Consider the following 16,277-nt stretch of genomic DNA (forward strand, 5'->3'; position numbering starts at 1 on the left):
TAAAGAGAAGGTGCCCTCTAAATGGGGCTGGCAGAACCTCGCAAGTAAGGGGATTGCAACAGAATAGTCTCCGCGTCTCGCTAATCACCAGGAAAATAGGAAGAGAAAGATATCGCACGATCCGAATAATACCAGCTGGGCTCGATCGACGAATGGGTTTGGTCACAAGATTTTAACCTCTCAGGGGTGGACTCCCGGTAGCTTCTTAGGCGCACGAAACGCAACGCACGCTGATACCTTCACTGCCGCCAGCGCATCTCATATCCGAGTAACCCTTAAGGATGATACTCTTGGATTAGGCGCTCGTCCTCGAGGAATTGCTGATCTTGAACCTACTGGGCTTGATGCATTCCAAGGGCTGCTGGGGCGACTCAATGGCAAGAGTGACGAGCAGTTGGAGAAAGAGCAGCGACAGCGAGATGATGCTAGGCTGGCACTTTATGCTCAGAAAAAGTGGCAGGCGGTTAGATTCATAAGCGGAGGATTTTTGGTCCAGGAGAAATACGAGGCTCTTACTCCCAAAAACAACGTCCAGGACGTTAGAAGGGAACCGGATCTCGAAGCCAGGGCACAGAAACCGAAAGAAGATACCAGCGTAGCAAGTGTCATCGCCGAGCCGCAGGGATATGTTGACCAGGTAATTTCCGAGCCTGGTGGATCTAAGCAGGAGACTGTGAAAGATATTTCATCTACAACCAACACAAAGAAGAAAAAGGAGAAATCTAAAAAGGAGAAATCCAAAAAGGAGAAATCCAAAAAGCGGAAACAGAAATCTCAAGATTCTGATGATGCTTCTGAAGCGGAGAGTCGAAAAGATCCTTGTCGATCCCCTGATTATGTCCATTCGAAGGAGCGGACCGAGCGATCCTTGTCCCAAACAGTCAGTAAGCCGAGAGAGCAGATACCTATGGGCAGGCATGTTATAAGGAGTCGTCACATCCAGCAGAAGAAAAGGGCGCTCATGGATGACAAATCCCTCAATGAGGTGAGTATCCCGTCATGTATAACTTTTTTTTTTAGTTCTTGAGCTGATTTCGGCAGATATTCATGGTGAAGACATAGAAACTACATAGGCATTTTGGGAGTTGAGTTTTGTACATAATTCGTATTATTATTATACGTACCGGCCTACCCTCAACGGTTTATCGCGCTCAGCGCGGGGTGGAAAAATCAAATAAACGGGGTTTTCTTTTGGCACATCGAGCATTGCCTAATGCCTGCATCATGAATTCATCTTCATCGTAAACATTGATGATAGTATAATGAATACCTGTGTAAGCGCTCCGGCTTCCAAAGCGAAGAACAAATGTCTGCACCAGCTACCTGTTACCATGTACACGTGTAGCTCACGCTACGTCTAGTTGATCATTGGTATTTGAGAAGCAATTGACAGTCATCCTTTTCCACGTCCCATATTTCTTGATAAGATACCAAGTGGGAACTTTGCTGTTGGATACTGATAATGATAACTGTTGGGTTGGCCCCACGGTCCGTGCAAAGGGCCAGTCGCTGTTGCCGGATCCATAAATGCCAGCAGGCCATACAACGTCATTGCTGCTCGGTTTCAGCCTTCAGTGAAATACACATTCAAAGACGGTATTTCGATCAGCTCACATATCTACAGTTGTTGAAAACACGGGACTATTATTTGCGACAACTGAAAGGCGTTTTGATGCTTGGGACCCTCTCGTGCCTTGGCGAATACCATATTTTGCCGGGGACTCGATATGTCTCCTAATCAAACAGGCTCCGAAATGGGCTCGCTGGACGATCTAAACATAGATCCACGCAACGACTCCTCTGTCGGCCATTCGAGCGGTCGCAACTTATTGAATTATAGGAAGCAACGGAATAGCTCCGATGGTACGCTATTCTCGCCTAGCCAACAGGATGGGGCGGTTCCGGAGAGACGTGGGTGAGACACGAGATCCATTGTCAAGCTGAACCACGGTGTCATGCTCTATTACGTTGACATGCTGATTCGTATGTCGTAGAATACGATGGGCGCCCCTGAATATCGGTTTGGAAAGGCGTCTTCAGACATTCGTTGTCCTATGTCATACTCTCACAATTGCTATTTTCTTGACAACCTTCTTCTTCATGTGTGCCATGCCTTTATTCTGGCCGCTACTTCTGCCATATCTCATCTATATCTCCCTTTTCTCGACGGCCGCCACGTCCGGAAACTTGAGCGGTCGCAGTGAAACCTTGCGTTCGTCTCGAATTTGGTCACTTTATGCCTCCTATTTCCCTGCTCGATTGCACCGCACCGAATGTCTTGCTCCCACTCGGAAGTACATATTCGGATATCACCCTCATGGCATCATTTCTCATGGGGCATTTGCGGCGTTTGCTACAGAAGCACTTGGCTTCTCCCAACTTTTCCCTGGAATCACGAACACTTTGCTCACACTCGACTCAAACTTCCGAATCCCATTCTATAGAGAATATGCTATGGCTATGGGTCTTGCGAGTGTCTCTCGCGAGTCTTGTGAAAACTTGCTCACCAAGGGAGGCACTGACGGGGAAGGGATGGGCCGTGCCATCACGATCGTCGTGGGAGGCGCTCGTGAGTCCCTTGACGCACAGCCTGGCACTCTTCGTCTCGTTTTGAAACGCCGTAAAGGGTTTGTGAAACTGGCCATTCGCACAGGGGCGGACCTCGTTCCGGTGCTGGGATTTGGCGAGAATGAGCTTTACGAGCAAGTGAATTCGGAGCAACACCCGATTATTCACAAGTTTCAGATGCTTGTTAAGAAAACGATGGGGTTCACAATACCACTTTTCCACGCTCGTGGTGTATTTAATTATGACGTGGGATTGATGCCGTACCGTCGTCCACTCAACATCGTTGTCGGTCGACCCATTCGGGTCGTTCAGCATCGAGATAAGAACGATATCGATGATAACTACGTAGATGAACTGCACGCCAAATATGTGCAGGAATTGCAGCAGCTCTGGGAGGAGTGGAGGGATATTTTTGCGGTGGGGAGGACGTCGGAGCTCGAGATTGTTGCATAGATGGATGGTCCTTGGGCTTTATTCGCCTGCTGAGAACGTCAGGTATGACTGATGTATGTATGTACTTAATTGACGTCCTTTGTATGTACATGGAGTTGTGAAATTCCTTGATAAATGACACCCGTACGAGTTGAGGGAAAAAGTCTGTACGGGGTAACTACCTAGGTATAGTCGAGAGTTTGAATCGGTAGCGGCCAGCTCGGAGCTCGGTGATTGGATTCATACATCCATGGATAGGTAGCGATTTGATACCGAAGATGGGAAAATAGCGGTTAAGATCCGCAAGAGCCAAAGGAACTCCGCATTAGGTACGTGTATATAACTCGAACGGGCAGGAGAGGATGGGTTCCCTTAACTTTATATGTAACGAGTATGCCTCGGTAAAACAATCTCCAATCCTATTATTGTTATTAGGAGGTACTTTGCAAGTTGTGCACCACGGAATTTGAGGTAGGTATTGAAAACGATTGTCGCGGCCCGGATATTCATTGTAGGATATCTCAAGCGACTCTTGAGAGAGATCGAGGGGGCGATCTGATGTCCTGGTTCGTATTGGTCGCATGCAATTGCAATTCAAAAAAAAAGTACAGTATCTAGTCAAGTTCATGAGATAGCTGGCCAGGACGAAACGTTATATGGCATTGTTGTATATAGACCTAGTGTATCTATTCAGATACAGCGCAGAATGATCAATAAAACTCCGATGATGAATAGACGACGTCCCTCCAGTGCCAATTTCCATCAATATTCTGCCATCCTTTATCCAGGATTGCTCGGTCCCAGCCCATCATAACAGCCAAGAGGCGGCAAGAGACACTGCTTATGCCACATATGACCTTATCTGTCTGCCCCAGAACGGCCAAGTCAAGTAGATAGGCGCGACCGATCAACTCGCGGATCTTCAGTGCTTCTTCGGGGGACTGAAAGCGATGCAAAGGACTGGCTACGGCAGCTGCAGTCCCAGGAACAGGGGGCTGTCGTTTGGATGGTAATGGACTACCCGCAGCTGGAATGGTAGGTGGAGCACCAAGAGACCAAAACATGTCCTTAAAGAAGCCCCCTTCCCAGCCGATATTCTCATCCACAGGCTTTTGCCCACCATGTCCTTCTTGAGACGCGGCGAGAGCATCCAAGACGGATTTACTTGCTAAGGAAATGTAGGCCTGTGCCTTCTCAAACCCTATCAGCTCTGAGGCAGAGTATATATCCGGATCGTCTGAAGCGAGAATTATCTTCGAGTGCGCTACCCGATCGGATAGATCGGCATGGCTGTTGCTCTTCAAAGGCGGATCTTGAAGGACTTTCCTGGCTGCCTCGGCGTATCTTTCAAGAGGTATATAGGATTCCTGATACTGAAATTCCAGAGGATGAAGGTCGCCACGGCGAACATGAACCCCGATTTCGATGCCCCCTTTTTTATGGACGATGTCATCCAATTCACCAGTGCGTTTTGTAAGATATGCTGCGTCATCAGCAGCGAGATCAAAAAGGGCCTCATATCCACTCCGGAGGAAATCAAATATGGGCTTCTGTCGCTGTACCCCACTTTTGCGCGAATCCTCAAAGTGTTCCCTGAAACTATCCCCAAATATCCACGGTGCGTTTGCTGAGGAGACGACGAGGTGGCGTGCCTGGAGAGGACAAGGTACCTTCTGTGACGGCATAGGAGGAAGGCAGCTTGGTTTTGGCGGGGGCTTGAAGTATGTCGAATATCTCCCATAGGCCCAGTCCGTATCGTCGATGAAGAAGCTTCTGCCTTCTTTTTGTGCGAGTCCATAACTCATCCACAGAGCCATCAGGGTCTTTCCGAGTCCCGCATCCTCGGATTGCATGACAAAGGTGAGACTGGTCTCGCAGACTTTATTGTGTCCGTTATCTAGCGTCGCCTGCTGAACAGAAGATGAGCGAGGGAGCAATCCAATGTCCTCGGCATCGGCAACATCCATGAAATTCTGGTCGCGACGATAGTAACCAAAAGCCTGTGTCTTGTTGTGTGAAAGACGCTGAGAAATTTCAACACACTGCGAGCATAGATCGGCATATTCTGAAGGTGACAGTGGGGATTTCGTTCCTGGTGGGATTGAAATTGTCCATTTTTGTCGACCCTTCTGATCGGTAATCACAATAGGGGTAGCATGCGCTGGGAGAATATCAGTTCCAGCTAACTGGTAAATCTTTCCATCCCCTGACCAATAACCAACTTGATTCTTAATGATGGCGGGATCTGAAAAGCACTGAATCAGCTTGAGGAGGCAGACAGCACTTGCAAGCCACACTAGCAGGCGAATCGCTCTGCGTCTCCGGCTTGTTGTAGATTTCTTTCCATGACGTGGAAGGATAGACGGAAGGGCTGGTGAGGGAAGCGGCGAGTCGACAAGCGGTGCTAATAAGCCGTTCTTCGACAACTGCTTCAGTCCAAGTGTATTTGCTGAGAAAGCCCTTCGAAGAGCCGTCTTCGGAGGGCTTTGACGGGATGAAATGATCATTTTATGTTCCGGTACACAATCCTCTGCACTTGATAGCATATCGTAGGAGGGAAACCGGATTGCAACCTTGGCAGCTCCACAATAGCCAGATATACCGTCAAAATCTGTAATTCAGGCTCAACGATAGCCTAAGGGGGCAAGGAAAATCTGGTGGAAGGAAGAACAATCTTCTGACCATGAGAAACGTGCTGAAGGGAAGAATGAGAATAACTAGCGCCGTTCAGAGAACAGAAAAGAGAGGAAAGACATCATCTCATCACTAGACGAGAGGCAAATATGAAGAATTTGCTGTTGACGCCCATTTGCTAGGAATGACGTCCGCGTATCAACAGACGTCCGACATGTCGTTTCCCTGCGCAGCAGTCGTCACGACTTCAATAATTTGAACGGAACGAGAGTAGGCTGCTCTTCTGAAGATATATGATAACGTCAGAGTCAATTCTGGTATAAAGAAAGCAGGGCTTCGCGAGATAAAAATCACGCCCAACGGGTTCGAGGATGGAAGGAAATAAAGGGCGTCTAGCCGCTCTTGCTTTGCAAAGTCACAATGGAAAGGAATGGAGGAACGCGGAATTTTCTTTGAATAAATAAAAAAAAAGGAAAGTAAATAAAAGGTAAAGAAAGAGTCACGAGGTATTACCCTGTGACCTGGATGTTTTCATACACCAAATAGTGATTCAGAATCGAAGGTTGGAAAGCGCAAACACAAGGAGAATGAGATGATTTTCAGGATGTGAAAGCCGCGCATCCAGGCACTCGCAGATCCATAGAAAAGACGGAAAGAGTGCCGCAAGGAAGAGATATTGGTTGTAGTTATAGTATAAGTGGAAAGGTCTGTCGCAGGAGCAGATACTTTGTACATACAAGAGCCTCGGCCCCCAATTAATTAATCTGCAACGCTGACAGGTAAGTCTTCACCTGGACTCTCCCAGGATGAAACAAACGGTAACAGTGCACTGTACGGAGTACGGTCTAGTGAATAGTCCGTCAGTGTGTGCGGAGTACTCCGTACGAAGAACGTCAATTATGTGAGCCCTAAGGGATCATGGATGCATGACTGGTAGTCATCAGGAGCCTGCGAGAAGGATCTCCCGAGGCATTTGAATGACTGCAACCGTTTCAATCGCCATTGATGGGATTCGATCGCTGACTGGCGGTGTTGAGAAGGATGAAACACGGAGTCCACGGGCTGTGACGCCGGCTTCGAGATCAAAGAGCGAATCACAGTTCTGAGGGAGGTTTGGATGATGGATCGGCTAGGTCCGAGTCCACCGCCCGATTATCGGTCCACAGATCAGGTAGCGGCCCGCGGGATAATCCCCAGTTCCAGTTGAAGTCCGCAGATCATGCAAGTACCTTCCTTCCTAGGTAATATTAGCACCGTTGTAAGTTGGAAGTGGTAACTGTACAGTACGGAGTGCGAAATATTAAGTCATGAAATAGGTCCAAGAAGGCAAAACGACCTTATTTCTGAAAATCCGAGCCCTTTCCTGGATACAGAGAATCCCAGTTTAAAGTGGACGGACCATGGGCTCAAACGGTGAACAAAGAATTCTACACAGTACGGACTACGGAATCAAAAGACAGAAAGCGTGGGACTGAGCTGAGTCTGATGGCATCTAGATGGGAATGCCATGAAAAAAAGAACATGATTGAAAGCTACAGTACATGTACACATAAAAAAAAACCTGGGGTATCAGACAACCAAACACCAGCCAGGGGAGAAAACGACCAATGCAAAAAAAAAAAAAGAAAATTCTGTTCCCCCCAGCAAATTGCACCCTACGTTCATCAAGATGTAAAAGCGTCTTCTTGAAACGTAACGCCATGGCAACCGGATTGAAAGAAAAGGCCAACCTCCAGAGAGCAACATTAAAGTAGCAGAAAAGAGGACGTATCCAGTGAAGAACGAGGATGAAAGTATTCGGACTAGGGATGAGTCTGCGAGAATCAAGATAATCAAAGGGTTGCTCAGACCTCCTTTGGAACCTCGGCGATTGATGTTCGCTGGCTGGGGGGCACCGTGTTCAAGGCCGAAACAGTAGACACCATGGAGTCTCTTTGACTGGCAGTGCCACTCACGACACGCATGCTTCCCCGGGAACTCTTGATCAAGTGCCCGTTCTCCACCCGGTCTTGAATCATTTCGTCCAGCATGCGCGACACTTCATCCACACTCCTCCTCTTCTTCTCTTTCTCCTTTTCTGACTCTTTGAGCGAGGCCAGGACATCAACCGGACTAACTGGGCCCGTTGGGGCAGCACTAGTGAGGGAACTGGTGTTACTTCCACGACGCGCTGCTCTCCTCTCCGCGTCGGCTGCCATCTGCGCTAAGTCTCTCTGGCGCGCCGCTGAACGGAGAGCAGCGAGCATACGATCTTTGTCATCGAGTTGAATGCGCAACTCCGAAATTTCCATATCCTTCTCACGGAGCAGGGCCATCAAGTCGGATTCGTCGCCATTTTTGAGTTGAGCCAGGCCCATCGATATCCGAGAATGGCTCGCGCGCCGTGCCTGCAGCAAACGTCTTTCCAGGGTGGAGATGTAGCGATTCTTATCCGCGAGATCAGCCTGCAAAGCAGCGACTTGCATCTGAAGGCTAGCCACCCCGTCCCCAAACTCTCCGATCGTGTCATCGTCGTCGTCATGCACAAGGGATGCACGATTCCATTGTGTAATGCTCGAGCGATCGCCGCTGTTGAGAGACAGCTGGGACACTGTTCTCCTCAAGGAATTGGCACCGAGGGTTGATTGACTGGCGGATGAACGAAGTGAACGTGTGCCGGATTCAGTAGTACCTGATATTCTGGACAGCCTTTCGAGACCAAAGGTACCACTGTTGCTGTTGACCCCCATAGATTTAGAACAAAGTATAAGGCGATTAAGATGTTCAATTCTCTCTTTCAGTGCGGTTCGAGCCAGCTGCATCTCAAGCATCTGCTCTTCGTGGCGAGCTTGGGCTTCCTTTTCTAGTTGCTTTTCCTCCAGCTTCAATTCATTTTCAGCTTGAGCCTTGGCTTGAGCCTCTAGTTGGGCGCGAAGAGACTGGATCTCCATGCGATAACGCTCCAACAGGGCTCTGCTACCTGGATCACCACCGCCACCGCTGAATGACTCCTCCGCTCTCTTAGCATGGCTGACAATGTTGTTTTTTGCTCTAGCCGCGAACTTCAGAGTGTTGAGGGTCTCGTTGATATGCGTGTTTGCTGGAGTGCTGCCAGACGACCCAATCGAGATAGTGCAGAGAATACTAACCAGAGAGTTTCCGGAGAGCGCGGGTTGCAGCAAGCGAGTCAACTTGCTGTCACGGTAAGGCAAATGCTTCCCTTCTCGATCCGTTGAGTTGCCATTCTTGTCTTTATTTTCCGAAAGTCTTGCAATCACGGTGCCGAGAGTGAGCAGGCTTTTGTTGATGTGGGCTCCTTCCTGGCGTCGCTCCTTGTTCTCCGCGGCACGTTCCGAGCCTGCGAGATCTATTAAGCTCAGAGTTGAGACTCTCACACCGCCTGGAGCCATGCCAGAGCGCTTCTCCTGAGAGGAACTGCCAGCAGGGGCGCGTTCTCGGCTTTCTACAACGATTTGGACGACTGCATGACTTCGAGAGCTTCGCGCGTTGAATTGCGTGCTGCCTGTTCTTCTTGCATGATCACCTCTTGCAATGACGCGGAGCAACTGCGTTGGGCTTTGCACAATCTCTTCTTTCAGGGGCGTCGCGTAGACCCCTCTCTTGCTGTCCTCTCGGAGCTTGATTTCCTCTTGCTGACCCGCACCAACACCATTTCCAGCAGGAGCCGAGAGTAAATCATGGATTTTCTCGTTGTAGATCTCCAGATAGCTGACACGTAGAAGAAACTCCCGGTGCGGAGTCTCCCTGATGTACGAGAAAATGTCGGTGATTGCCAATGGAATCACTCCAGGTGATGATGCTGTACCCTGCATCGAGAAGGTTTTTCCCGTTCCCGTCATACCATATGCGAAAACGGTGCCGTGATAACCCTCCATCACTCTTCGAACCAGGCGTTTCGCCGAAGCGTCGTAAACCTTTGCATTGTCATCATGGGCGGTGAACACATTATCTGAGAGAGAGAGAGAGAGAAAAAAAAAGTCGTCAGTGGCCAGGTTTTCTACGTCTTGCCTATGTCAGTTGAGCTCACCATAGAAATAGTCGTAACTTTCTTTCCCCCTGTAAGAAATGAGAGACCTCCTCCCATCCACCATCCATTCTCCCTCAGTTCTCGAGTTTTCTCCGCCAGCATCCGGACGAACTCTGACACTGACGATGACATTGCCTTTGTCCTTTGACTTGGCGTTTCTCTTTGCGCTGCTCGTGTTCTCAACGGCATCATGTCCATGTCGGACAGCATCTTCTGGATCATCGAACGTTGTTGCACTGGTGGAGTATGATCCTTGAGCGGACGAACTCCTACTTTGCGGTGGGGACGGAATGCTAAATTGACCCTCGGAGTCCCGGGTCCCCGATCCACTCAGGATGGATTTTTCATCACCGTTGTTGTTCAAGAGAGAAGGAGTCTTGGAGCTACGGTGGCTGCTGGTGGATCTCGATTTGTTTCTTGTCTTCACACTCCCCCCGGAGGAAATAGGGTTGACGGAATCTGGAGAGCTGCTCTTGGCCGATGGCAATTGCGACGATGCAATAGAGATTGAAGAGGCTGTCGATAACCTGGAACCAGCTTTCGGGGGTTGAGGAAATGCGGCAATGCTGACCGTCCTGCGGAGGGTTTTTTCCGAAACATTAGATGCCAGGGAGCCTGAAGTTGACCTCAATGACGAATTTGACTGACTGGTTCCGCCAGCAGAGGGACGTGGAGATGAAGGTGGCCGGAGCCTCGAAGATGGAGACGGCGCCCTCTGGGTGTCCGAAACCACCGATAAAGCCCTTGGCTTCGCTGCAGGCAGTGAGGACAAAGTCCCGGTTGCTGGGCTGGAAGCATGACGTGACGGCTGAGGCAAAGCCGATGGAGAAGCCATGTCTACTCTCGAGAGGCTTCAATTTATTGACCCCCGGTTTCAGAAACCGGGAAGAGGTGGGATTCAATGCGACGGGCTATGCTTTGCTGAAGAATGCCATAAGCGGAAGTAGGAAGCAAGGTAGGAGACGAGACGCTTCTGCGCAGCGAATCCGGAATCGTTTTCGCTTTCAAACAGGTAAGAATCGTCGAGTGTCGCCGAGAGTTCACTGATGTCTCGAGAGCGGCATCTGATCCGCGGAGCCTTGGATGTCAGCACAAATCGGCATATATTCAACAGCCAAGAAAGATCGCAGCCATCGCAAATACGATATGATGGATGCGGTAGTTCTCCCGACCATGAATCGCGCAGGCACAAAGTGGTAATTTTGACGGAGGTGGGATGGAGTGAGGGGAAGGGTGGAACTGACATCACCAGTAATCGTAGCAGCAAGTCGCGAGTTAAACAAGTATGAGGTTCCGAAAAAGGATCTCAGGCTCTGCGCGTATCAGAATATTAAGTTGCCTCTGGGAGGATATTCAAGATCGCTGGACAGGAAGCTGGAGGTGCGGTCGATGTCTGATCACCGATAGCGTGGGTCGCTCGGTAAAAGCGATGCGGCGGTGGGCTAAGGCCGATTGATAAGTATTTTTTTACCAGGCGGGACAAAAAAGAAGTGATTCCGAGATAGGGAGAATCCTCGCGACGGGGGACAATCAGGTGGGAACGATCCTTTCTCCGTCGCAGGAGGATACAGGTTGGACGCGTCGTGTTTACCAAAGGAGAAAATCAGAAGGGTGGGAGGGCACCACGAGGGCCGAACAGGGGGAACATTGGCGGCACCCCAGGGACGGCTGGCGTTAGTTACCTATTAGGTAGGCAAGGTACGGAGTAACCTTGTCTTTACTATTTAGTCTGGTTGGTGTTTCAAAGTCAGCTGCTTGTCAAAATTTGCCCCTCTGTTTGGTTACTTGGGCAGGCCACGCGCAAACATGGCCGTGAGAGATTCTATCTTATTTCAACATTGGCTGCATGAACTAGGGTTCCTTGGAAGCAGACTACACCGAAGCCCTATCGAGGACCATTCTAATTCAAGTAACTACGCTGCAGGACTATGTCCTCTGATATGCAGAGATGCGAGGAGCATGAAGAATGTTTAATGAGCACAATTCCATTATTATTATTATTATTGCTGTTGCCCAGTGCGTAGGAGACTAAGAGCGCGAGTAAGCGAACAGGATAACAAGGCACGGGCCACGGCAAGGAGAGGAGAAGATGCTTATCCGTGACGAGAAAAGGGGCGCCAATCCATGCCAGGAACCCCCGGACCCAGCCGTGGTTGGCCCGCGTCAGAGAGCTGAATACAGAGAGTCGAGCCTTGTCTTTGGCATCTGCTATCCACGAGCCAGTAGCGAACAGGAGTTAAAGAAGGAGGGAAAAGGGGCAAGTTAAAATTAAATAATAACAATCACAACTTGACAAGCGATGGGATGGACTAGTCGATGGATGCCCAGCAGCGTGCAAGGGGTCCGGCCTATCTGGTCTTTTTCCTCGCGTCTTCTGCAACCCGGCATTCGCCGTTCTTCAGATGATTCTTCATATGGCGAGTCGTGAGTCGTGATTGTACCGAGTCCGGAGTCCGGAGCATTGCAGAACCGATTGACGAAGCTTAGACCACCGACCCCTGTATGGCAGGCATAATGCATTAGAGCCACATGGGCCGGCCCCTTGTATTGTGATTAAGAATGGACAAATCATATGCGCGCTCGAGGCTGTCTCGATGCTCAAGCTTAGAATATTAATATTAGATTTCAAGGTTCCAACTTCAAGCCCTAGAGGGCCTGGAATCTATACGGAGTATACCTCCGAGTGCCAGCTCAGGGGCACGGTTTGTTTCATCCTGCATATGGCACCGGAAAGAGAAGACCACCGTGGTTAGCCTAGCGAGCTAATCGTCGATTTATCTAGGAATGACCTACTCCGTACAGTCCTACCTACGCCAGCGATTGGGAGGACGAGGCGGGTCTAGTCCTACCTCTTTTTCCAAAACTAGATATTATCATTAACAAAGCACGCTCTGTAACAGGAAATTGCTTCATAACAATAATAATGTATGGTTGCGCCTTGTTTCGCTGTCTTAAATCTTTGTTAACTACAGCGCAAATCTCCCCAGATCGATAATTCTGATGATCCGCTAATTGACGTTCCCTTTCTCCTAGGCATGTTTGTTTGATACATCTTCTCAAGTGGACCGATTTGGGACACATTACATGCGTTCCAAACTTCCACAGGCAAGGCACCGACATTGTGGCTTCAATGTTTTAGTTCAACGTTGGATCAGCCAGTCAGTTCTTCCCCCCACTTGATTCATGTGACCGGGAATTTTTTGCCCCGCGCTTCTATTCATCTAGACTATTCCATGACATTAATACAGTAGATCTCATTATCAACAAGGTGAGAATTCTATATGTCCTTGATTTCTTCAGTGAGTACAGCCTGGTGCCGTTATCTAGCCAAGTCAGTCTATACGATCCCTTCCTTGAAGGCATATCTTGCAAAGGAATATACAAAGTATGCTCTGTCTGTCAATACACACAATATCCATCATAAATTATTTTTTTTCTTCGAGAAACGCCCCACCGTTCCATGCAATGTAAATGACGCACATGGCATGGCACTCTGCCCTATCACCCATGTGATCCCTTGAGCTTCTTTCCCATGTCCAACGCTCAGAAGCCAGACTCGAAAACCCAACCGAAAAATTGTTGCAACTATACAAAAAGGTCCCCCCCCAAAACTCCGGTATTTAATAATTAATAGAATTGGGTTGTCAATTCAATTCGAGATTTCATTTCATAGCACCAAAATCCAGCTGCCGTGCAACGTTTTTGAAGCGGCCATCGTTATTCTCCCCACCCCTTCGGGATAGGTCATCACCCATTTTCTTTGCGCCACCAGACTTTCTTGGAAGTTCTTCTTTTTTGGTCGGCTTGGGATCGCTTCTCCACCAGCTGTGCTGCAAAATTTCACGTGCGGTACTTCGCTTTCGTGGATCCAATGCACACATCGACATCAATAGATCTGCCCCAAGTGGTCCAGCAGTTGGGAACTGTCGCAAAAAGAACTCTCGTCCCTGCAACGGCGTGACTTTATCCACAGGCACATAGTTGGGTAATTTGGTTACTCCCGGCCAGTTCTCTTCAGTTGGAGTACCAAACGCTTCGCAGATCTTCGTAATCTGATCCATGTCTGTATTGCCAGCAACAAAAGGCACACGTAATAAAAGTTCGGCGAAGACCATACCCATTGACCATACATCCACAGCACCAGAGTATTGCCGAGCACCATAGAGGAGTTCGGGCGGTCTGTACCAGCGTGTAATGACCTGGTGCGTCATGTTGAGATAGGGATCAGCAAATGACCTTGCCAAGCCGAAATCTGCCAGTTTGACTTCTCCATCCGACGCGATCAACAAGTTATTCGGCTTAATATCTCGATGCAACACAAAATTTTCGTGACAGAACCAAACGGCCCTTGCGAGCATGCCCATCCAAGCCTTGACATCCGCTGCACCGTACTGAATGTTTCCGTCCTTGATCAGCATCTCGAGGTCACCGAGCGGTAAATATTCCAAAACCAGGTTCAGATTCTGGTCCTTGGAAGAAAAGACATCATGAAGAGCAATAATGTTAGGATGAGACAGCTCCTGGAGATATTTTACTTCCCGGATTGCGTCCATGGATAGCCCGTCCTTGTATTCGGCGTTCACTTTGATCTTCTTGATCGCGACAAGAGAGGAAGGGTCGGTTCGAAGATGACCGAGATAGACGACTGCGTAGGTACCTTCGCCGAGTTTCTTATCTAGACCCATATTAGCATGCGAATATTTGTGAAGTTACCGTGCTAGAGTTTATGATACCTTTGACATATTTACGCCTCACTTCTTCGTTTAATTGCTCTGCAAGCTCATGCCGCTCCCCATGTGTCACGGTTGACGGCGAGGAGGTAGCTGTGTCATTGACCAAGTTGCGAACAACAAGACCTTTCCCTTTAGCTGCTGTTGTAGTGGAAGCAGTTGCCGTGGATGGCGATTGTGACACAATTGGAGATACCGCCATAGTTCCTCGAGATCAGGAAGAGTGTATATATGGTTAGAAGAGTGAAGTTACCGTAAGTGAGGTCATGAAGCTTCACGTGTTCGGAACGGATGTAGATTTGTCCACCAAGAAATGCAAAGGTACGACACGACTATTTTGATGGGTTTGCATCTCATATCTGATGAATTTTTAAGTCATATTGGAGATAAACCTTTATTTATCAACTTGAGGAGTTTCCCTTCTATTCCTGTGCTGCTTGTAGCTCCGCGGACAAGGAAAGTCAATGGTGGAGACGGAGTATCATTGATCCCGTACAGCCAGAGCTGCGGGCATTTTGGCTTCAATTCAATTAGTTGCCTTCAAAATTTCTGATGCCGCCCGGCCTTCCCTGTTCGACACGGACAACCAACAACCAATTGCCTCATATTCTACTGTCAGACAGATTTACAGAGATTCGTCCATGCTTCTGTTTTAATTCCGAAGTCCGCTGTCGTCATTGATTGTTTAGTGGACCGTCAATTGAAGCCTTGTTTCCATCCACAATGTCGGTCAAAATGCTTGCTCCCAGTCCACGTCTCGGCTTCATGCCATCGCGATTACTCAATGTTCTTGTCGCATCAAACAGATGTGTCCGATGTCTTCACCGGAAAACGACTTTGCCTGTGCCTTCACCTACGCCATTCGTACCAGACGTTCAGACCTTCTTGACCTTGATCGGCCGCGACATGGTTAAGCATGCCAGCAAATTCGAGTCCTGGGACAAACTTTTCTCGCTCACATCAGCTGAGCTCCGAGATTTGGGCATCGAACCTACTCGCCAGAGGAGGTATCTTCTCCGATGGCGCGAGAAGTTTAGGCGAGGAATTTATGGTCCAGGCGGAGACCTGGATCACGTCGTGAATGGTGTCGCCCAGCTTCGCGTCGTTGAAGTTCCAGCAGAAACCCCAAAACAGAACGCTGATAACGGGGATTCTACTCCTGCGGTCACCGCGTCTGCAACCTCGTCACCGGGTACGAAAAAGGTCATCGTAAACCTTCCACCAGACGCAACAGGATATCAGCACAACCCATCAAATCCTCTGAAAAAGTATGCACAGATGAAGATTCACCGTGGGTCTATGATTAAGGGTCCTTATCTGCAACAAATCAAAGGCACCAATGGCTCCGCTGCCTTAATTCGAGTAGTGGAAGGCATGTGGGAAGACAAACAAGGACACAAAGTCGATGGTGGCGAGAGACGGCGTGCAGAAGTCAGGGCAAAGAGGAGAAGCGCAGAGAGGCGAGCGGGGAGTGGTTCGTGAGATACACTATTTTCGTACTCTGCATCATCTTTATTCCTGTGGGTCTGGGGTAGAGAGAGAGGATTGCCTGTATACTACATTTATATCATGTATGGCCACGTTTCGAAGCTTAATTGTATTATGTTGTTTCCATTTCCTCTACAAGTCAATATGGAGTACATAAAGCGAATCGCCGGGAGGACGATTCCAGGATGCCTTGATGGTAAGCGCGTATATTATATTAACAATGCTCTGTCATCTATCCTAGTACATTAAATTAGGTAGTCATGCAAGAAAGCGAAAACCAGAACGATTTATCGAGGACAGAATCGAATAATTTACAAGGATAAATATAGATCAAGAGTCAGCACGGTGTCGTAAGGCGCAACTTTGCGACGGATGATTATCTATGGGCCATAAGAGAA

At 48.8% G+C, this 16,277-nt stretch overlaps 6 protein-coding genes across 6 annotated transcripts; 3 read left to right on the plus strand and 3 right to left on the minus strand.

The window, feature by feature from the left end:
* Window positions 1-21: 21 nt before the first annotated feature.
* VTN77DRAFT_9831 (uncharacterized protein) lies at window positions 22-1,062 on the plus strand (the record flags this gene model as incomplete). The annotated part of the gene is made up of 3 exons (XM_069426481.1): window positions 22-44; window positions 100-985; window positions 1,042-1,062. The coding sequence occupies 3 exons, from the start codon at window positions 22-24 to the stop codon at window positions 1,060-1,062; spliced, it is 930 nt and encodes a 309-aa protein (XP_069273604.1).
* A 692-nt stretch (window positions 1,063-1,754) lies between these two features.
* Window positions 1,755-3,021, plus strand: VTN77DRAFT_9832 (uncharacterized protein; the record flags this gene model as incomplete). Its single annotated transcript, XM_069426482.1, has 2 exons — window positions 1,755-1,915; window positions 1,995-3,021. 2 exons carry the CDS (start codon window positions 1,755-1,757, stop codon window positions 3,019-3,021), a joined length of 1,188 nt encoding a protein of 395 aa, XP_069273605.1.
* A 689-nt stretch (window positions 3,022-3,710) lies between these two features.
* VTN77DRAFT_9833 (uncharacterized protein) lies at window positions 3,711-5,546 on the minus strand (the record flags this gene model as incomplete). The annotated part of the gene is made up of 1 exon (XM_069426483.1): window positions 3,711-5,546. The coding sequence occupies one exon, from the start codon at window positions 5,544-5,546 to the stop codon at window positions 3,711-3,713; it is 1,836 nt and encodes a 611-aa protein (XP_069273606.1).
* Window positions 5,547-7,478: 1,932 nt separating this feature from the next.
* Window positions 7,479-10,496, minus strand: VTN77DRAFT_9834 (uncharacterized protein; the record flags this gene model as incomplete). The annotated part of the gene is made up of 2 exons (XM_069426484.1): window positions 7,479-9,583; window positions 9,662-10,496. 2 exons carry the CDS (start codon window positions 10,494-10,496, stop codon window positions 7,479-7,481), a joined length of 2,940 nt encoding a protein of 979 aa, XP_069273607.1.
* Window positions 10,497-13,323: 2,827 nt separating this feature from the next.
* On the minus strand, window positions 13,324-14,593 carry VTN77DRAFT_9835 (uncharacterized protein; the record flags this gene model as incomplete). The annotated part of the gene is made up of 2 exons (XM_069426485.1): window positions 13,324-14,336; window positions 14,395-14,593. 2 exons carry the CDS (start codon window positions 14,591-14,593, stop codon window positions 13,324-13,326), a joined length of 1,212 nt encoding a protein of 403 aa, XP_069273608.1.
* Window positions 14,594-15,114: 521 nt separating this feature from the next.
* VTN77DRAFT_9836 (mitochondrial 37S ribosomal protein mS41) lies at window positions 15,115-15,873 on the plus strand (the record flags this gene model as incomplete). The annotated part of the gene is made up of 1 exon (XM_069426486.1): window positions 15,115-15,873. One exon carries the CDS (start codon window positions 15,115-15,117, stop codon window positions 15,871-15,873), a length of 759 nt encoding a protein of 252 aa, XP_069273609.1.
* Between the last annotated feature and the right edge of the window lie 404 nt (window positions 15,874-16,277).

Source organism: Rasamsonia byssochlamydoides (assembly GCF_041956645.1).
Source record: "Rasamsonia byssochlamydoides strain NRRL 3658 unplaced genomic scaffold VTN77scaffold_96, whole genome shotgun sequence".
Taxonomy (NCBI): Eukaryota; Fungi; Ascomycota; class Eurotiomycetes; order Eurotiales; family Trichocomaceae; genus Rasamsonia; species Rasamsonia byssochlamydoides.